This window comes from Capsicum annuum, chromosome 5, assembly GCF_002878395.1.
Source record: "Capsicum annuum cultivar UCD-10X-F1 chromosome 5, UCD10Xv1.1, whole genome shotgun sequence".
Lineage (NCBI taxonomy): Eukaryota > Viridiplantae > Streptophyta > Magnoliopsida > Solanales > Solanaceae > Capsicum > Capsicum annuum.
The window spans coordinates 1,376,898-1,399,456 of record NC_061115.1 but is presented as its reverse complement, the minus strand read 5'-3'; the positions used below and the strand labels follow the sequence as shown (position 1 = coordinate 1,399,456).

The 22,559-nt window shown below is 32.3% G+C and overlaps 3 protein-coding genes across 3 annotated transcripts in view; 2 read left to right on the top strand and 1 right to left on the bottom strand.

Moving 5' to 3' along the window:
• Window positions 1-2,228, bottom strand: part of LOC107872257 — a 6,635-nt gene extending 4,407 nt beyond the window's left edge. Inside the window, exons 1-2 of the mRNA XM_016719019.2 lie at window positions 2,081-2,228; window positions 296-793 (exon numbers count right to left, since the gene is read on the bottom strand). Of these exons, the coding sequence (XP_016574505.1) occupies window positions 296-793; window positions 2,081-2,168 (586 nt within the window). The 5' untranslated portion in view covers window positions 2,169-2,228. The remainder of the gene's footprint in view (window positions 1-295; window positions 794-2,080) is intronic.
• A 6,251-nt stretch (window positions 2,229-8,479) lies between these two features.
• LOC107872255 (NAC transcription factor 47-like) lies at window positions 8,480-11,765 on the top strand. Its single transcript, XM_016719018.2, has 3 exons — window positions 8,480-8,639; window positions 9,918-10,174; window positions 11,358-11,765. The coding sequence occupies exons 1-3, from the start codon at window positions 8,480-8,482 to the stop codon at window positions 11,763-11,765; spliced, it is 825 nt and encodes a 274-aa protein (XP_016574504.2).
• A 7,128-nt stretch (window positions 11,766-18,893) lies between these two features.
• LOC107870064 (leucine-rich repeat receptor-like tyrosine-protein kinase PXC3) lies at window positions 18,894-22,215 on the top strand. Its single transcript, XM_016716461.2, has 2 exons — window positions 18,894-21,538; window positions 21,637-22,215. The coding sequence occupies exons 1-2, from the start codon at window positions 19,174-19,176 to the stop codon at window positions 21,960-21,962; spliced, it is 2,691 nt and encodes an 896-aa protein (XP_016571947.2). The 5' UTR covers window positions 18,894-19,173; the 3' UTR covers window positions 21,963-22,215.
• The last annotated feature ends 344 nt before the right edge of the window (window positions 22,216-22,559 follow it).

Below are 22,559 nucleotides of genomic sequence, written 5' to 3'. Positions count from 1 at the left end.
ACAACAACAACAACAACAACAACATACCGAGTGTCATCCCACGCGGACTATACCGGGGACTGATGTTGAAGAGTTGTCTCAGAAAAGTGCATACAACAACAACATACCGAGTGTCATCCCACGCGGACTATACCAGGGACTGATTTTGAAGAGTTGTCTCAGAAAAGTGCATACAACAACAACAACAACAACATACCGAGTGTAATCCTACAAGTGTGATATGAGGAGGGTGATGTGTACGCAGCCTTACCTCTACGATACAAATAACTCAACGTATTGTTGGATTGAAACTTACCTTTATTATATGTCGCCATACGCATTTCCTTGATTGCAACATGATCTATAAGTGGCCCACAAGTTGGATCTTCTTGGATACCGGGATTACGAAATGTGACCTTAACAAGATCAGATGTTGATTTGAAAGCCCAAGCATAAGTGTCACCACCATCAGCACTATACAATGTCTGAATGTTAAGATCACTCGACATTCCTCCAGCGGAGACAGTAAGGACCTCATCTTGAGCACAAGTCCTAGTAGATCCAAATGTGAGTGAATATACTGTGTTTGGCTTCACCTTCACATACTGAGAAATGGAAGCCTCATTCCCTAGCCGAACCGCGTGGGCCCCACGAGGGATCGGGAAGTAGAATCCGCCTTCCTGGGGCCCACCGGATACCCACTCTACTATACCATTGATTTCCCATTTAGGCAAGGAGTGTTTGCCAATGATCACTGTTTTCTTCATGTTTGATGGTTTTGGCCCTTCCTCAAAGTTCCCATTTTCTAGTAGATCTGTGACATGTTACAAAGAGATTAATTATATACAACAACATATCCAGCGTAATCTGACAAGTGGGGTCTCGGAGAGGTTGTTTCTGATAGACTCCCGACTCAAGGAAAACATAAATGCAGTAACGACAAGAAGATAGTAAGAAAAACCGAAGCACAAGAAACAAGAAGTCGAATAAATAGATTAATTACACACAACAACAACAACATATCCAGCGTAATCTAACAAGTAGGGTCTCGGAGAGGTTGTTTCTGATAGACTCCCGAATCAAGGAAAATACAAACGCGGTAAAAACAAGAAGATAGTACGAAAAAACGAAGAACAAGAAACAACAAGTAGAAACAACAAGTAGAATCAACAACAACATACCCAGTGTATTCCCACATAATGGGGTCTGGGGAGGGTAAAGTGTATGTGGACCATACCGCTACCCTATGTTGCTTGGACTCTTCAAAAATGTCAACGTGTGAGTGTCGGATACTCCTAAAGTAGTGAAGTTTTGGAGAATCCGACACGAGTGCGGCATCAAAAGTGAAGAGTCCCCGCAACTTAGCTGCTACCTTAGTGAAGTATAGAGGTTGTTTCCGATAGACCCCCAGCTCAGGACAAATAACAGTATAATAATCACAAAACATAAAAGCAAATAAACTAATATAGTATGCAAACTAAACCAACACTGCTAGCTAAGACCGGGAACAATACAACCACAAGATCATACTATAAATTCGAAATCTTAGACGTCACACAAACAAAATAGTTCAAGAACTCATTTGGTGTAACTCAAATATAATCATATTGAAATTAGTCTTAAAGGTTGCTTACAAACATCAACTTGGTTTATTTTCTACTTACATAGAACATGTTGTTCGAACTCTTCAAAAATTATCGTTCCGTGTACGTCAGATCCTTCAAAAGTAGCGTATTTTTATAGACCGACATGGGTGCAATAACATTTTTAAAGAGTTCGAGCAACATATCTTCTAGAGAAATAATGTATATGTATAAAATTATATTCAACGTATATATACAGTATAATTTTCAAACGAACGATACGAAATAGAGTCAACATGCCAATATAACATCCTCATGCATTAAAAAGAACTTTTCTAAGCACTACTAATCTTTATTGCAAGTTGATATGTTGCTCAGAATATTCAAAAATCATTGGACATATATTCGACACTATAAACATAGTGCATTTTTGGGAGTATTCGATACATCATTTTTGGAGAGTCCGCGCAATATATCTAGAAAGTAAAGTAGAATGCACATAAAAATATAAAACTTACCATCAAGATATGGAACATTATTAGCATAAGCAAAGGTATTATACAAAGAGAAAATTAATACAAAAGAAAGTAAAAAATGGGAAGCCATTTTTGTTCAAAAACTTGGTGAAAAATGAAGAAAATTTCAATTAGATTGAAGAGAAAAAATGAAGAATATGGTCCTATTTAAAGAGTAATGAATTTTTTTTAAAGAAAATAAATTAGTAAAGATAAGATTAAAATAAAATAAAATAAATTATATAAAGCCATTACATTGTGCCACTAAATTAGCCGTGAAATGTGTCATGTTGTATATTTTTTTCTAAATTTAATTGAAAACTTGACAGTCTTTAATCAAAAAAAATAAAAATTTGTTTACAGCCTGCACGTATCTCGATTAATTTTATAAGATAATTGCTACATTCTACTAGGATAAGTACTAACTGTCGAGTAGTCACGTACACCAACGCTTAAACAGATGAAAAATAATATACTAGTATTTTACGTACACTATCAAGTTAAATCAATCTACGATGATAGAACTGGATCCAGAATTTAGGGGTCATGGGTGCCTCGACGAGGTTCGAACACGTATTTGCATTAATTAAAAGCGTTTTGAAACCAAAGCACCCAACTATTTTCTTGGTTTTCTAAATGCTTTTATTTCTTATATAATTATACCTAGTCTACATCGGATTTAACGGGTGCCGGAGCACCACAAAATTTATAATTTTACTTAGTCTACGTCGGATTTAACGGATATCGGAGGACCATAAAAATACACCTAGGTCCACCCCTGGGATATATTGAAATGGTTGAAATCTCTTCAGACTTAACTAAAGATCTCGAGTTTGGGTTTGGAAATGAGAAACTTCTTGATAAGAAAAATTTTACAGACCTAATCGTCTTTTATACTCGATGAAAATCTAAATTAGTCTGATCAGTGAATTTCGAATAGAAAATGATTAAAAAACACTTGAATTCTTAAAGAAGTCGAATACTACTAGCCAAGAACATGGCTTACCTAAAAGTCTTCATTGATTTCCTTAATTTGCTCCCATTTCAATTGGAAATTAAATATGTTGAAAATTGTTGATTTCAATGAAGCTTCCTTTTTGTTTATTCTTGTAAACCTTGGAATAACTGATAAAATTATTGTCCTCTAATTAGATGGCCACGTTCAAGTCATGGAACCAACATCTTGAGAAAACGCCCGCTAAGATCGTATATAATAAACTTTCGTGGTTTGATCCTTCTCTAATACGACAGATCGTATTTCTAAAAGTATATGTAAAAAAAGAGAAACACGATAGATGATTTGATACGGAATGAGTTGTTCGCATGAGTACAAACAAGTACAAATTGACTTTTCCATCAATCATTAATATTGCATTAATTGATGGAACATGTTTTCCTTAAAGACCATTTGACTTTTATTAATTAAAGGATAACATCTTTTTTCTAGAGAGTTTAAGAAAATAAAAGAAATTTTTCAATCATGATCTTAAATTAAAGTTATATCAAATATAATAAAATGTTCTTCAGTTTCGTGATCTTAAACAAGCTAAATGAAAAGTTGAAATTAAAAGTACCGACAAAAATTAAAAGATTTTTTTTTTTTTTTTTTTTTAAAAAAACTAAAGGTAAGTTTTTTTTTTTTTTTTTTTTTTTGAAAGAAATAAAAGGTCAGTTTTTTTTTTTTTTTTGAAATGGAGGAAGTAATATAAGTTGGTGTCCCTTTAAGTTATGGTTTATATTTATGATTTGCATGTGAATTGAGCATTTGAAATGCAATTCTGCTTATAAATTCCTTTTTTCAAAAAATCCATTTTAATGTATGTACTATTATATACCAACTATTTATATTATCAATGTTTTATAAATTGAGTTATATTCACATGAATTCAGTAGTTTTCATGCAAATCGATACATAAAAAAGAAAGAAAAGTAATCATTCTAATTGAAGATAAAAGAAAATAATGCCTGAAAAATTTATATTTAATTATTATGGCTAAAAATTCTACATTTGAGTTGAAGATAAAATAATGTCTGAAAAATTTATATTTAATTATTATGGCGAAAAATTCTACATTTGAGTCGAAGATAAAATAATGTCTGAAACATTTATATTTAATTATTATGGCTAAAAATTCTACATTTGAGTCGAAGATATTATAAAAACAGATTCTCTATCTTATCAAGTTAGTGGTAAGAACCTACACCATCATGACTACATTCACTACTAAAAACTTGGCTATTAGCAAAAATATAATTTTATTATTTTTTTGATTGGTACCAACAATGTATTAATGAAAATAAAAAATAAGTTATCCAAGGAGTCCCTCGATGCAGCACATATAATTATTTTATAAATTTTTTTTCAATGTAGCAATGAAAGTCTCTCACTAAATTAAATATATAAAATATAGTATTTACTAAATAACTATATTATATACTTACCGACAAATAATAGCAATAATATCAATTTTTTAATCCCTCGATAATTCCTTTAATTTATTTTTTTTCATACTTTTATACTACATTCTCTTTCCTTGAATTTCATAATGTACCCAATTAGTGACAAATTATTTTTGGTCTTAAAATTTGTTAAATCTTGAACACGAATAAATTTGCCCCAAAAAATTATGCAATGGAAAATCATCGAAATACTCCCTCCAACTCAAATTACCCGTCCCAAATTGAGATGACATATTGATTAAAAAAAATAATTAATAATACGTCTAGTATACCATAGTACTCCTATTAAATGATGTTTATATTTTAATTTGACGAAAAAATAATTAATGCAAAGGGTAAAATACGAAAAAAAAATTGTCTTTTCCTAATTAATGAAAAAGACAAGTAAAATGAGAAATCAAATGAAGAAATTTGGGACGAGTAATTTGGGACGGAAAGAGTAGTAAAAGGTAAATCAATAAATTAAAATGTTTAAGTAGGACCGTCATAATGACGTAATTTCCAAAAAAAAAAAAAAAAGATACCATATAAGAATAATGTTATTACATAGGCAAATTTTTTATTCATTTATTTTTACTTGTCTACTATTTAAAAAATAGATTTTCACATTTTTATTTTTATTTTTAACATATTTAACAATAATAATTAATATTTTTTCATATTTAATTCTTCGCATTAATTACTTATTTTTCAAATTATTTTTTTAAGATCAATACTAAAGATTGATTAATATTGATATTATAATATAATACTCATATCAGTTATTATTTTTTAAGGACGTGCAGATTTAAAATGGAAAAGTAAAAAATGAAACGATGGAGTATTATATCTATCTATCTATCTATCTATCTATATATATATATATATATATAAATATTGTTGTAGAAGATTATTTGTACTTATATATGAGAGGGAGTTAAATGTTAGTTGCCTCATCTGTAAATTTACTATATCACCCCTAATTAATTATTATAAGTCATTAATATATTAGAAAATTAATAATAATTAATAAAAATAAAATAGACATTTATGACATGTCTGCTTTAATCGTAACTTTACTATATCATCTCTAATTAATTATCATACCCCTAATTAAGTAGTAAGACCTCGTAAAAGCTCCACAACGGATCCAACACTTAGAAAATTTTAGCCAAGTGTTAAGGACTTAGTCTCATTTTAAGCCTCCGAACTTGGAGGATTTATTTCATGACTTTTTCGACCTTCGTTTATCGATTTTCAAGTTGATTCACGATGGGACGAGTCAATAGTACATGTCGAGTGAGTTTCGGGCACAAGGGCATGTACAGTAGCTGATGAATTGTGATTTGTACGTTGTGGATCCATGTTTAAGCATGAAGGAAAGGGCCATCTTTAAGTATGGTCTCCACCCATTTTGACATGAAAAGGACACCTCCTATTAAACCTACTAATGCCATCATGATTTCTCTGGCTTACTCTGTTTTTGCATATTTTTTAAGAAATTGATATGATTTTAATTAAGTAACAAATTAGTTTATGTATTTGCAAGAAAAAAGAAAAAAAAAAAACTTAGCTTTTATAACAGTTTTACATCGGATTAATGACATGCACGTTGTGGGACGTGATTAGTCATGGATATAGAGATAATAATTCTACATTTATTGGCGCCCAATATTTTATCATCTCCAACTAAATACTCCCTCCGTCCCATTTTACTCGTTTCAAATTGGGATGACATAACTATTAAGAAAAATAATAAACAACATGACAAGTTTATCATTTAAATGATGTTTACATTTTAATTTAAAGAAAAAATAATTAATGAAAAGGGTAAAATATGGAAAAAAAATTGTTTTGTCTTGATAAGTAAAAAAAGATGAGTAAAATGGGACACCAGATTAGAAAATTTGGGACGAGTAGAATAGGACGGTGGGAGTATATGGAGTATTTCTAGGTAGAATCCAAATAATAATTAATTAGGCATCATTAATGGGCACATCTTGACAATGAATTTTAATTTAATCAAATCTCAGTCATTATATCCATTTTATTTTTCAGTCCGAGTCTTTTTAATTATTCAAATTTCAGTTAAATTTCTTTTTAATTCTATAATAACTTAATGAGTTTGATACGGAATAATTCTTTATAAAATGCACCAACATGGGTTGGGGTTGGGGTGCTGTGGATGGAACTGCTCCGCCGTTAATCAAAGGTCGAGGGTTCGATCTTGGGTATGGAGAAAACTTTATTGGGAGCGCTGCCACCTTAATGGGCCTGCAAAACACGATCCGGATTAGTCGGAGCTCCAATGAAGACACCAAACGCGGGATGAGAAACCAAAAAAAAAAATTCTTAAAATGCACAAACCAATGCATCTAGTTGGGTGCCAATAATTGTAGAATTAGATCTACACTACATTTATGTGAAATTTTACACCTAGATTAATTTCTATGTGTAAAAGTATATTTTGTTGTGATATATTTTATTAAGTGAAAACTAATGAGTTGGATGAACAACAAATTAATATCATTGTATTCCTTTTAGTAAATTGAATTATAATATGATATTAATAATTCAAGATCGAGATTTAATAATGAAACCATCTTTGATAAGAAGCGTTTAATTTTCCCTCTGTATTTCATAAAAGGACTTCTCGATACTATTCGAATTAATTGGATTTTAAAGCAGATATCAGAATCGAATGAGGAAGAAAAAACAAGAAATAATATACATCAACACATATTACAGGTAAAAACTTATTCACGCTAAATCGATATATGTTTATACGGTTATACATAACCCTTTAGCACTTAATCGTGGTTAATAATTACCATGCGTGGATCATATTCACTTAACTATATAGTAAATTTACACGATTCAGTATATAGAAATATCGAGTTCACGAAAAATATTAATCACATATTATAATTTAGTTTTTGGTTTTCATTCTTATAAACTAATTTACACGATTCAGTATATAGAAATATCGAGTTCACGAAAAATATTAATCACATATTATAATTTAGTTTTTGGTTTTCATTCTTATAAACTAATTAATTCCCTAATCCTATATGAATTCCGAAACTTTTGGAACCCAATTAGTATACTAAAAGGTATCAATTCATGGCCAATCAAATTATGACAACACCATTATTTTATTACTATCTTTAATATCTAGAAATTCGTATCTTTTATTTCTTGTATTTATTTTTTCTCTTTCTTTATATATGACAACGTTAAAAAAAAAAAAAAAACACAAATTAGAAGTTATACTAAAAATCCCAATTTAAGGGCCAACTCGGTGCATCAAACATCCACATTCGTAGAATTTCGAGAAAGAGTCGCACCTCAAAGAGGTATGATATAGATAAACACAAGAATTAGTAATTATTTCATCGTTCGAATATTTGACCTATAAATAACATGAAAAAACGTATAAATATTATAATTAGTACGTGTAGGAATATACTTTATTGTTCTAGTATTAGTATTGTAGTACTTGTTTTAAAACCATTAGGAATTAATTTAACTTCTTATCTTTTTTTTTTTTCTTTACATATGACAACTTAAAACACTCATAAATTAGAAGTTATACTAAAAATCCTTACTTAAGGGTCAGCAGTAGGGTTACGAGAAAGAGACATTCCAAGAGGTATGATGTAAACAATTTAATATAATGAACATTAATGACTGTTTTTACGGTTCTAATGCGTGATCTATGAATCATATAGAAAAACGTATAAATCATATATATAAATAGTAGTCTTGTGATCTTGTAACTGCTCGCATTCGTGACCTACGAATCACATAGAAAAACGTATAAATTATATAAATAAATAGTATTCCTTCTCCTTCTTCCTTATTATTCTACAATTAGTATTAGTACTTATTTTAAGATCATTAAGAATTAATTAATTAATTAGTAGTAGTTTAATTTTTTTTTAATTACCTTTTTTTGTAGATATGGAGTTCTTCAATTCAGTTCCATTCGGTTATAGATTTATTCCAAAAGATTGTGAACTTATTGAGCATTATTTGATGAAGAAAATCAATTGTGAAAAATTGCCAACAAATGATTTTCAAGAAATATGTATCAATGATTATCATCCTCAAGACCTTTGTAGTAAGTTGTTCTTTTTTCTTATATCTTTTTTTTGATAATCGTGGTGTCCGGGCCAGCTTCACGCACCTCGACTAAATTCACGGGATACATGTCACCTCCCACCGGCAACAGATTTCAGATAACTCTGTCTTTTTATTTTCTTTGGTACTTACAAAGAAAAGGTTGCATGCATGCAAATATGAGAAACTAAGTAAAAATTTTACTAGCGTTGTGTATTTAATTATATAGTAGTCGATATGATTTGGTATAAACATATGATGTGAGTAAGTTTTTATCCGAAAAAATCATTACCATGAACAAAATCGAGCGTTTACGTGATTAGTTGATATTGTTCATGTAAACACTCGATGTGGATAAGTTTTTTACCTAGAATAAAATTAGAGTATCGAAACCCTAAATCTATTATTCGTTATGGAGCTAGAGTTCTAGTTACAGATTCTATCTTCACAAGGTACGGGTAATAAGACGGTAAGGTCTGTGTCGTCACCCTCCTCAAACTTCACTTGTGAGATTACACTGAATATTTTATTGTTCATCGTGAGATGATATATCATTTTTTACTTTAGCCAAGTGTCTATCAGAAATAGTCTCTCTATCTTTGCAAGGTACGGGGTAAGACGGTAAGGTCTGTGTACACAACAACCTCCTCAAACTTCTCTTATGAGATTACACTGAATATTTTATTATTGATATGTTATCTCGTTTTTTACTTTAGCCGAGGTCTATCGGAAATAGCCTTTCTATATTCACAAGGTACAGTAAGGTTAGCGTACACAACATCCTCCTCAAACTTCTGAGATTACACGGAATATATTATTGTTCAGTGCGATATGTTATCTCGTTTTTTACTTTAGCCGAGAGTCTATCAGAAATAGCTAGCTTCTCTATCTTCACAAAATAGATGTAATGTTTGAGTACACAACACCCTCTTCAGACTTCACTTGAGAGATTACGCTAAATACGTTATTGTTATTGTTTTTTTATAATTTGTTAGACGTCTTACGCTTTTATTTACTTAATTATGTCTTCCTCAAACTTCTGAGATTACACAGAATATTTTATTGTTCAGTAAGATATGATATCTCATTTTTTACTTTAGCCGAGGGTCTATTAGAAATAGCTAGCCTCTCTATCTTCACAAGATAGATGTAGCGTTTGAGTACACGTACACGACACCCTCTCCAGAAATCATTTGAGAGATTACGCTAAATATGTTGTTATTATTATTTGTTTATAATTTTTTTCATATTTTTATTTATTTAATTATGTCTTCAACAGCGGCGGAAAATAGGCACAAGAGAGGGAACAATTGGTATTTCTTCACACAAAGAAAAAGAAAGTACAAAACAGGGAGTAGACCAGATAGAAGAGTGGAAAACAAAAAAGGATTTTGGAAAGCTACTGGTGTTGATGCAGAAATTAAAAAAAATAATGGACAAATTATTGGATACAAAAAGACACTTGATTTTTATGAAGAAAAAAAAGAAAAAACTCAATGGAAAATGCATGAATATCGTATTGACAAGAAAATGGAGGTTGGTAATTGTTTATAATTATTTTCATAGACTTCATTTTTGAGTCGAGGATCTATTGAAAACAGCCTCGCTACCTAACAAAGGTAGAGGTAAGGTTTTGCGTACAGCTTAAAGACTCTACTCGTGAAATTCCACTGCATATTGGGGAGTCTGGAGTTACTGGTAAAGTTGTTGCCACGTGACCAGGAGGTCACGAGTTCAAGCTGTGGAAACAGCCCCCTGCAGAAATGTAAGGTGAGGCTGCATACAATAGATCCTTGTGGTCAGGTCCGTCTCCGAATCTCGCGCATAGCGGGAGATTTAGTGCACCAAACTGACCTCTTTATTGTTATAGTTGTAGTATATATGTTCTTCTCATTTAGTGCCTCGACTCACACATTTTTGAGTCGAGGTCTATTGGAAACATCCTAGCTACCTAACAAAGGTAGAGGTAAGGTTTTGCGTACATTCCATTCTGTGTAGACTCGACTCGTAAAATTCTACTGCATATTGTTGTTGCCTGGAGTAACGGGTAAACTTGTTGCCATGTGACCTTGTGACCTGAAGGTCAAGAGTTTAATTAACTCATGAAAACAACCGCTTACAGAAATGTAAGGTGAGGTTGCGTATAATAGGTCATTATGGACCAGCCCTTCCCCGGTCCTTGCACTTAGCGGGAGGTTTAGTGCATCGAACTACCCTTTTATTATTGTTGTTGTAGTATATATATATATATGTTCTTATAATTTAGTTTTGAGTTTAAGTTATGTATATATATCGTCATTTAAAGATTATCTATAGGTAAGCTTTCTTAAAATACAAGGTTTATAATCGTGAACATAAGACTAATTTACATGTATAACTTCTTATATCTGAACTGATGATATATATAACTTAAACTCGTTTTAATCCATTAAAGTTTTTTAGTATAAATTTTTAAGTTATATACATCGTTAATACGTAATGCATGAAGTTTTTTTCACTAACATGTCATCTTTATCTGTTGTAGTGAGGATTATATTCTTATGACATATTTTATAGTATATTGTTTAGGACCTTAATAATTCCCAAATATTTATTTCTTTGTTAAACTTCATGTCCAGTTAAACATTGCTACTAAAATTTCTCATTTTCTTGTTTCTTTTTAAAGAATTTATTATTTTAATTTTTTTGCATATTCTTACCTATTAATCTTTATGTATAGTTGGAGAAATATGTGTTGTGCGAGATATATATCAACACTGCGGCTAAGATCGACGATATTGACGAGGACAATATCAATATTAATGATCAAGGCGATCTGATTCCTGAAAATCTCGATGAACAAAATTTCGAAAATATCAACAAGAATTTGGAGTTGAAGAGTTCTCACACCAATGACAATATTATTATTCGACCCCAGAGCAACAATATTGACGATGTTAGGGATTCTTGCAACAATGACAATATTATTGATCAGGATGATCTGATTCCTGAAAATCTCGATGAACAAAATTTCGAAAGTATCATCAACAATTTAGACTTTGATGATGATCATTATGTTCATGAATTCAAGGGTTTTGATGAGCTTGGTGTTATTTTTCAGATGAAAAATAAAAACACTAGCACATAGTATTATTATTTTTAGTCGTTATAATATTTGACTAAGCACATTAAATCTTATTATGTTCTTTTGATCTCTTTGCATGTAAATATTTACAAATTTATCTTAATAATTAGCTATTTTACCGCTTAATTACTCATATGTTATGTCAAATTTATATTGTTACTTCATATTTTACGATAGTCAAGATATCAAAAACACATATTTTAATTATTTAAAAGTTAGTCATCTATCACAAAAATCAATATTTATCAATAACTTAGTGATCAAAAGAGAAATTGATTCCTTCTTGGCCCAATATTTTTCGTTTGGGCTCTTATCTAAAGTTCTTTGCTTCTAAATGGGCTTGGATAACTAGAGGGCCTTGGCCCAAAATATATTTTTCACTTCTGGAGAATCAACTTAAATAACATTCATATTAGATTAACTCAATATTTTGAAATTAAAATTTAAATATTCAAAAACTACATAATATCATAAGTTGTCATTTGTCTAAATTGATCAAAGTTCATACAATTTTTGAAAACAATTCCGGCTCAGCCCCACCTCGTACCTTGCCTCATGGGATTAAACTGAATATATTATAATTATTCTTTATTTAGAAATAAAGCTACACCTTTTTAAATTTTAAATGCACTTAGAAAAATGGGTAAAACCATGTATGGCAAAATTTCAACTATGTCATTCTATCACAATGTGAAAACTTGACAAAATAAAAAGGAAAAAAAGTTCCAAATATATCTTAACTTTGACGAAATTTATTGTAACATGCCTCAATTTTACAGGCATCGTATGACCCCCGCCCCCCTCCACCACTATTTATTACCATTCTGTGGCATATATTTGTCCAGCTGGACCACTACGTGAATACACACACTCTAAGCGCATAAGAATCTGAAGTGCTCCAGCTGAACAAATATATGTTACAGAAATACAATAATAAATAATTGAGGGAGGTCATAGAACGTCTTACAACAAATTTCGCTAAAATTTAGATATATTTCTAACTTTTTTTTTTCAAAAAATAATTGAAGAGAAAGCCAAATAAAACATAGAGAAAAAGAATTTGATTTTTTCCCTATACTTTTTTTTTTTTTTTTTTAGGGGTGGGGACCCTAGTTTTCCTATATTATAAGACAATGCATGATACAAAGGTCATGATGTATGTCTAATAAAAGCTCAATCTCAATCAATATATATTGGATGATTTAGATCCCATATAGTCAAATACTATTTGCTTTTTGAGTAAACTTTTTGAATATTTGTGTCTTTTTTTTTTTGTGTGTGGTGGGGTGGGGTGGGTGGGGGGTGGTGGGGACTAGTAAGGATATTCTTGAAAAAAAATTAAGTAAATAAGTATTTTGTTTGGTCGGAAATAAGTTATTTAGAGATTAATTATCTCGAAATTAGTTGTCATGAGAATAAGGTGTTGATGTGACACCTTTATTACATAAAATGGAATCCACATTTTAGCATTTTTTGTTAGTCTTTTGTGCGAATGTGGCACCTTTATTACATAAAATGGGACTCACGTCAAAGGTGTCTCCTCGGCTAAAAAGGTTGACAAAAGGTGTCACGTCAACTAAAAAGGTTGATAAAAATACACTAAAATTTAGTTTGAGTGTAATAGGACTCCTGTAAAATTGAAGCGCGCCGTAGCAGATTTTGATCACAGTTCAAGGGTACAAGATACTTTTCTCTTTTGGTTTATAATATAGTGAAGGGAAGGGTTAATTTTAAGCAAATAACAATAATAATCACTATGTTGCAATATTGAATAAATTGAGATAGATTATATGAATTTTTATTGTTTGAATTAATTGATTTTCTTGAAGAGAAGTACATAAAAGTTTATTCTCCTTTTTAGTCTGATTATGATATTTATTACATTCATCTATTCTATAATCAACGCAGGAGTCTGTTTGCAGATACATGTCGTGCCTGATTGTCATCTTTGTCTTTGTGTGTATCTGAGTGAAACCTTTCCACGTGAATTGCCTTTTTCGATGTACGATACCAACATCGTTTCGTACACGGGTTTAACACTAAAAAGAAACATGAATTAATTACAAAATTCGTCGTTGAATATTCTTGAAGAAAAATAGGTAAACAATTATTTAAGAGTCTGATCTAGTCATCAATGAAATAACGGTAATAATACTATGTTGTAGTCTTTGGGATCGATTATATAAATTCTTAGAGTCTGAATTAAATTATTTTCTTGATATAGGTAATAATTCTTTCTCGTTTTTAGTCAGACTAGTCTCATCGTACGTGCATTGCACGTGTTTGATGAGTCGTGTAGTTTACTTTTTAATTAAAAAATCTCAATACATTGTATAATAAAAATTTTAAGTAAATAATTATACATGAAAGAATTTGAAGTACACTATGCTTTTTAACGGTAAATATGTACGTTAAATAATGTCGCTAAATCCTATAGCGATATTAGATGATATAATGACAATTAATTAACGTTTTTAAAAACTTTGACGCTCTTTATTAAAGTACATATTTGTTATCGTTAAGAAACCTTTATTATTGTAGTGTAATTCATTCTTTCATGAATAAAACACGTGCAATGCACGTGCGGTGAGACTATTCTGATAATGTCATGTGTTGACGCTCATCTATTCTATAGTCAAAGCAAGAGCTTATTCTTACAAACATGCCGTGCTCGATTGTCAACTTTGTCTGTGTATACATCTGAGTGAGATCCTTCCTCGTGAATTACCTTCCTCGAGGTACGATACAAACATAATTTCGTGCACGAATTATATACCAAAAAGGAGCAGGAATTAATTACGAAATTCATCCTTGAATAGCATGTACGTAGCTACTATATATATACATAAAAATTAATTTAAATTATGTACAAACAGTGTAATTTTCATAAAAAAAGATTCAGATGAATCGTCTTAGTCCTACCTAGCTCCGTCCCTGACTCTAACAATGGGTTAATAACACTTTTGGTCCCAATTACTAATGATTTTCGATCTTAGTACTCGTGATATTTTATTAAGTACATTTAACTCGTTGTAACGACAGAGGCGCCGGTGGTGGAACAAGAAGCGAATGGGAGGGGATAAAACGAGTCGGAAGCGGTGAGCTGACATACCACGTGATGTTCATCTCACGAATAAGTTACGTGGACATCCATCAGCTTAGTCGAAAATATGTCCTGGCCTCGGGCCCATCCAAACAATCGTGGATTTAACCCACCAGTTTGGCCTGAAAACGATCTATTTGCGCCGTTTGACCACCCAAACGGCCCTGCCGACCTCATTGGCCCACCCTCATGAGTTAAATGTGCCTAATCTACATCATTTAAGTAACTCTGGGATATTTTTGTATGAATAATATAACAACGAATAGTCTACAAGTCTTCGCAAAATTGAGAGGTAAATTTTTCTATTTTCTCCTTACCTAATTATAAGAATATTAGCATATTAAAAATTTAACGGATGATAAAATCGAGCAATTTCAAATAGTACACCTAACAATTTTGACTCTTTTACCCTTACAAAATAAAGAAAATACTCATTGAATTCACAAGGTTGCACGACTTCAAACTTCAAATTCATAACTTTAGTAATTAATATATATTAAAGTACATCAATTTATAATTAAAAAATTCCATATACTAAAATAATAATATAGTTTAGGAAACTTGTAAAATTGGATTAATTTATTAGTGTGCCTAATTAATGCTAATCTTTAATCCAGCATGAGGGGCTAATTAATCAAAAGTTCCGGCATTTAAAAAGTGAAATAATTGTTTATCATTGACTAAATATTTTTTTTTTCTAAATCACATATGTATTTAGTTAATTAATAAATCTGAAAGAAAATATTTTTTTTGCTTCCACTCGTCGTCTTATATTTGTATTGGAACTCGATTAAATTTGAATTTACACTGAAAATTTTTCACAAAAGGAAAAAAAGTTCGAAATATACCTAAACTTTGACGAAATTTGCTGTAACAGGTCTCAACTTTGTGGGGGTCCAATGACCCTCCTAAATTATTTTTTACTGTATTTTTGTGGCGTATATTTGCTTAGCTGAACCACTTCAGACCCTTACGCGCTCAATGCACGTGTATTCACACAGTGGTCCAACTGACAAATATATGCCACATAAATATGATAAAAAATAATCTATGGTTGCCATAGAACTCCCGCAAAGTTAACGCATGTAACAATAACTTTTGCTAAAATTTAAATATTTTTCAGACCTTTTTCTCCATAAAAATATAAATCGCTCCCTAATTAACACGACTTCGTATCTAAATAACATAAAGAATATGCAAAAAAAAAAAAAAAAAAAGTGATGAAATGATTAAAGTGATTTGATCATAATAAAAGAGATATCATTACTGTCATTTGTCAATGTGCAAAGTGCCAATTTAATGATTCCTCCAATTTTTTCTGCTCAATGTCTGTGAAATATATATTTAGATATTTTTTTGGCAAAAAAAAAATATTTTAACCAAAAAAAATACCAAACCAAATAAATCCCATAATTAGCTCCCGATATATTTTTTTTGATTTTGAATTTGTCGACATACATTATTAGCTCCCGATATATCCAACGAATACATAATTCGTTGGTTTCTGTAATTATTTTGTACGGACGGAGATTTGTGTAAATATGATAAGTTAAAGTGTATGTTTATGTTATTTTTTCTATTTTTTTCGAAACATCTACATGTAAGCGCTTTTGCAACAACAAAAATAATAAGTATTCTTTCATTCTTAATCAGAAGTGTAGAATTCAAACGTTAAGTGTAGAATTGTCTTCTATAAAGAGTCTTATACCATCAAAAGTGAGACGTCCTACGTAAACATAGATCGGTCGGCTCCAAAATAAGTATCGAACACCAAAACAAATACAAAAATACATATGAAAAAATTCTTTTAGAAAATTAATTCAAAGACAATATTTGTTTTAATCATGAGAAAAGAAAAGAAGAAAAGAGAGCCTCTTTATATCAATGATTTTGTCCTTTGAACTTTTTAACCAATGGATAAAAAAAGATTTTTATATTTGACAAATTAATTTTTTGTCACCATTATTTGTGTATATTTTCTCTTTTATAAGACGGTGGTTATTTTATTTTATTATATTATAACTTTTATTTTATTACTTTTTGTTGAAAGAGGCCCCTACAATTATGAAGACATTTTCACATTATTGTGTATGTGTCCCACAATTTTATTTTTTTTCCAATTTGTAGGTCCATTGCACATTTTGTGAAATAATTGACTTCACCTTCAAATTCAAATATGTACATTAATCAATTATAAATGTAGAAAGTGTTTGTAAAAGTTTGTGCTCGAGTGGTAAATAATTCTCTATTTTTAATTAAAAATTTCATTAATAAAATTACCTTTTAAAATATAATTTTTCAGTGTGAATTCAGATTAATTGAGTATTCTTACAAATAAAGACTTTTCGAGACGTACCTAGCCTAGCCCCTACACTTTGGAAATATCAAATTTAAATACTACTACTATTATGTAACTATTTTTATATACCTAGCTAGAACAATTCTTGATAAAGAACGCTTACTCTCATTCTTAATTAAAAGTTTAAATTCCGAGTAGAAACAAAACAATTTTTGGTACAAGTCACCTTTAACTTTAATTCTTTAATAATGCGAATTCAAATTAGTTGAATACGTCACAAATTATTTCTCGTACGTATATACTAAATTTTGAACACTTTTAACAATTTTTTGGCTCCAAACACGACAACGACAACAACATACTCAGTATATTCCCACAGCGTTGTCCATATCCCTCCCTCGGAGGTGAGATAGAGAAGTTATTTCTGGGGTATCTAAACCGTATTCTTATTCGGATGCTTAAATCAAACTCATCTGTTTATTTACGGCAAAATTTGACCATCGTTTTCCAAGGGAAATTGATTGAATGCACGATCACGAGCCATTCCCACCGACCCATCATGAGGTCACATCTCATGAGTTTATCGTGCCAAAACTACTAATGCTAAGAATGCTTCGCCCTGACTAGCTAGTCTGGGAAGGTAGGTAAGTAAGAAGCGGATCTAGGGCTTCTTCGACTTCTTATTCATAATTGAGATACTCCCAACCTCCACCAGCAAGCAGCATCGGAGTGAACCGTAACGTTTCGATCTAGGGGTTAGGAGCGGACGTTGTAGTATCTCAGTTTAAGATAAAAACAGTCTAGAGAAAATAGTAAAGGAAACAAGAAACAATAGGTATTAACACACCGTATAATAACATAAAAAAGACTGTCACTATATAACACGGCAAACAATAACACACTCCGAAATAAGACTAACACTACGACCACTAGCACGGATGACAAAATCTTTTTTTTTTTCCCTTGTGCAACCTTAATCCAATCTAATACTAGTAGTTTATTAGTACTACTAACAATTAGTTTTTTATTTTACTAATATTTTTTTTATTTTTTTTTATTTCGGGGGTCTAGTACTAGCTCTAGACTAGTGTCCCAGTTTTTCTGTGTCCTATTGTTTTTTAATGTTTTGTTTGTTTGTCTGTTTTCTACTTGTACACTCAATGTTTTTCTTCATTTTCTTGACATGAATTATACTTAAAGTAGAGTACTTTCCTAAATTTAAGGGCTTCCTTCCTAGCTTTTTGGTTTATTAGTCACATTTCTCGTGCATTTCAAACACTCAAATCTTTTCGTAACGGTTCAGTTCGTTAGTGATATTGTCCGTTATGATACTATATACATAGTCTTTAAAACGTGTCACTAGTGTATAAGTCCTGCTTACTTATATAATACTATATAACATCTCTCATGTGTTCTGTATGTGTTCTGTCGATGTCGGACTTCTTATCCTAATTCGGAGTCCCATTTGGTTGTTTTGAAGTGAAAGAGCATTTCAAACACTCAATCCAATTCGCTAGTAATATTGTCCGTTCTGATGCTATACACATACGTCTTTAAAACGTATAGCTAGTGTATAAGTCCTGCTTACTTATATAATATAACATCTCTTATGTGTTCTGTTGATGTGTGACTTCATATCCTAATCCGGAGTGTCATCACACTCCAAACAACCCCCCTCCCCCCGGTAATATTGTTCATTCTGAAACTATACGCATACGTCTTTAAAACATTTTATCAGTGTATAAGTCCTGCTTACTTATATAATATAACATCTCTCATGTATTCTATTGCTGTGTGACTTCTTATCCTAACTCGGAGTTTGTGACAAGTAAAGGTGTTTTCTTTTTAACAAATAACCTCTTGAGCATTTCAAGACTCAACCTTTTTTCACACCCCCATCCCCACCCTTCCTATGAATTCTTGATTGTTGTTCTATTTGGTTGTAGTTGAAGTAGAATAAGAAATTGAACAAAAGTTGTTTTCTTGAAAAACAAAAAAGAAGTTCAAGAATGGCACATTTGAGCTATATGTTAACTGTGTTTATACTAGTTGTCTTGTTATCAAGAATCCAACTTGGGAATTCCCAGTTGTTTTTTCATGATCAGGAAGTAGTAGAAGCAATTGGTAAAGAGTTATCAGTACCAGGTTGGGATGTAAACACAACTGATTACTGTTCATGGAATGGCATTGTTTGCACTTCCAACAATTCAATGGTTGTTGAAAGGCTTGATCTTTCTGGTTTTAGATTACAAGGTAATGTAACACTTATATCTGAGCTCAAAGGTTTGAAATGGTTAGACTTGTCTAATAACAACTTCCAAGGTTCTATTCCATTAGCATTTGGTAATTTGTCTGAGTTGCAATATCTTGATTTGTCATTTAACAAGTTTGGAAACTGCATTCCTAGTGAATTAGGTATGCTTAGAGGGCTTAAAGCATTGAACCTGTCGAAAAATTCGCTTACTGGTGCTATACCTGATGAGCTGATAGGGTTGGAAAATTTGCAAGATTTTCAAGTTTTTAGTAATAAGTTGAATGGTTCCATCCCGTTGTGGATCGGTAATCTGACCAGTCTTAACGTGTTTACTGGTTATGAGAATCAGTTTACTGGTAATGTACCTGTTAACTTAGGATTGTATTCGGAGCTTACGTTGTTAAATCTTCATTCGAATCAGCTTGAAGGTGGTATTCCTGAGAGTATTTGTGCTAATGGATATCTTGAGTTTCTTGTTCTAACTCAGAATAAGTTAACTGGAACGATCCCTGAATCAATTGGGAGGTGTAAAAGACTTTCTAGTATTAGAATTGGGAATAACAAGTTGTCTGGAGGTGTCCCTAAATCGATCGGGAATATTAGTAGTCTGACTTATTTTGAAGCTGATAGTAATAGTTTGTCTGGTGAGATTGTGCCCGAGTTTGCTAAGTGCTCGAATCTTACGCTGCTTAATTTAGCTTCGAATGAGTTTAATGGAACGATTCCAGCTGAGTTTGGTAAGCTTAACAATCTTCAAGAGCTGATTGTATCGGGGAATAATCTTTACGGAGAGATTCCAACTTCAGTACTTAGGTGTAAGAATCTGAATAAGCTAGACTTGAGCAACAATATGTTCAATGGGACTATACCGGTAGATATATGTAATACGTCGAGATTGCAGTATTTGCTGTTGGGGGAGAATGTGATTCGAGGGGAGATACCTCTTGAGATAGGGAACTGTGTGAAGTTGCTTGAGTTGGAAATGGGGAGTAATGAACTTACCGGAAGTATCCCTCCGGAGATTGGTCATATGAAGAACTTGCAGATATCGTTGAACTTGAGTCATAATCGTCTCCGTGGAAAGCTGCCGCAGGATCTAGGGAAACTTGACAAGTTGGTTTCTTTAGATGTATCTGATAATCAGCTCTCTGGGAATATACCTCTGGCGTTGAAGGGCATGCAGAGTTTGATAGAGGTTGATTTTTCGAGCAATGAATTCACCGGTCCAATACCGGCTTTTGCACCGTTTCAGAAGAGTCCTAATTCGAGTTTCCTCGGAAACAAAGATCTTTGTGGTGATCCTCTGAGTGGTGGTTGTGGAGATTTAAATGGTTATGACCACAACATTTACGGTCACAAGGTCTCTTATCGGATTGTTTTGACTGTTATTGGTTCTGGTTTAGCAGTTTTCGTATCTGTCACGGTGGTTGTTTTGCTGTTCATGATGAGGGAGAAACAAGAGAAAGCTGCCAAGGAAGCAGCAGCTGGAAACAATACCATCGACGAGATCTCTAGCAGACCAGTGATACTAGCGGGAAACATCTTCGTTGACAATCTAAAGCAAGCAATTGATTTCGATGCAGTTGTAAAGGCAATCATGAAAGACTCAAATAAGACTTGTGTTGGTACTTTCAGCACTGTCTATAAAGCGGACATGCCTTCCGGGATGATTTTGTCGGTGAAGAAGCTAAAATCCATGGACAGAACTATAATTCATCACCAGAGTAAGATGATCAGAGAGCTCGAAAAGCTTAGTAAGCTCGTTCATGATAATCTGTCTAGGCCTATCGGGTTTGGAATCTATGAAGATGTTGTTCTTCTGTTGCATGAGTATCATGCCAACGGAACGTTGACTCAATATCTTCATAACTCTAGCCAGAATCCTGAATATAAACCCGACTGGCCAACAAGACTTGCCATTGCCACCGGAGTTGCAGAAGGATTGGCGTTCCTTCATCACGTTGCTATCATCCATCTTGACATTTCCTCCGGGAATGTGCTTCTTGATTCTAATTTCAAGCCTTTGGTTAGTGAAGTTGAAATATCGAGGCTTCTCGATCCATCTAGAGGGACTGCAAGTATCAGTGCTGTAGCTGGTTCATTTGGATATATTCCTCCAGGTACTCTTTATCATTTCAACACATCCTAATCCGTTTGCGTTTGTAGAGATTATAACGATGTTATTGACTTGTATTTTTTGTTTTTTTTTTCTCAATAGAGTATGCGTATACAATGCAAGTAACGGCTCCTGGAAACGTTTACAGCTATGGGGTTGTTTTGCTCGAGATCCTAACCACTCGACTACCTGTAGATGAAGCTTTTGGTGAAGGAATAGATTTGGTTAAGTGGGTACACGGTGCACCTGCAAGAGGGGAAACACCGGAGCAGATACTCGATGCAAAGCTCAGCACCATATCGTTTTCTTGGAGAAAGGAAATGTTAGCAGCGTTGAAGGTTGCGTTGCTGTGCACTGACATGACACCAGCAAAACGACCAAAGATGAAGAAGGTGGTTGAAATGCTGAAAGAAATCACCGAAAGCTAAATGAAGTTTGTATCATCAAATCAAAGTATGTCTTGATCGATCTCAGTCTCTTCGTATGTGAATGTTCCTGTAAAAATACAAGTGTATGATATTATTAGTCGAGGGGTCAAAATGGTCGAATTTCAAGTGTATAACATGTCTTATCACTTTGTTTTCGGGGACTCAGTCATATGATTACACGTTCTTTTATCCAGAAAATGTAAATGGAGACGATGCAGATTCATACAAATATAGCATTATCTTTCATTTTCCAGTTACCTTTTCTAGCACATTGCTTCTAAATTAAAGTATAGATTAAAATCATAGTTAAAGATTCAGGGAATGCTACTATTCAAGGCCTTTAACTGCTTTTGATTACGCTTCTTTTGAGCCGCCGAGGGTCTATTGGAAACATCCTCTCAACCCCATGAAGGTAGGGGTACATCCTACTCTCCCTAGACCCCACTTGTGGGATTACACTGGGTATGTTGTTGTTGTTGTTCTTGTCGTAACTGCTCATTGCTTATATGTTAAAGAAGTGAAACTTCCTTGCTCAAGGGAAGTAAAAACCACGACTTGCTATCAGGATTTCCAAACTTCACTCTTCTTCAAGCCACC

Excerpts from the sequence above, each read along its gene's own strand:
- LOC107872255 (XM_016719018.2), top strand. The coding sequence starts at position 8,480 with ATGGAGTTCTTCAATTCAGTTCCATTCGGTTATAGATTTATTCCAAAA. Across the intron at positions 8,640-9,917 it reads TCATCCTCAAGACCTTTGTA|CGGCGGAAAATAGGCACAAG; the intron begins GTAAGTTGTTCT and ends TGTCTTCAACAG. Across the intron at positions 10,175-11,357 it reads GTATTGACAAGAAAATGGAG|TTGGAGAAATATGTGTTGTG; the intron begins GTTGGTAATTGT and ends CTTTATGTATAG.
- LOC107870064 (XM_016716461.2), top strand. The coding sequence starts at position 19,174 with ATGGCACATTTGAGCTATATGTTAACTGTGTTTATACTAGTTGTCTTG. Across the intron at positions 21,539-21,636 it reads ATTTGGATATATTCCTCCAG|AGTATGCGTATACAATGCAA; the intron begins GTACTCTTTATC and ends TTTTCTCAATAG.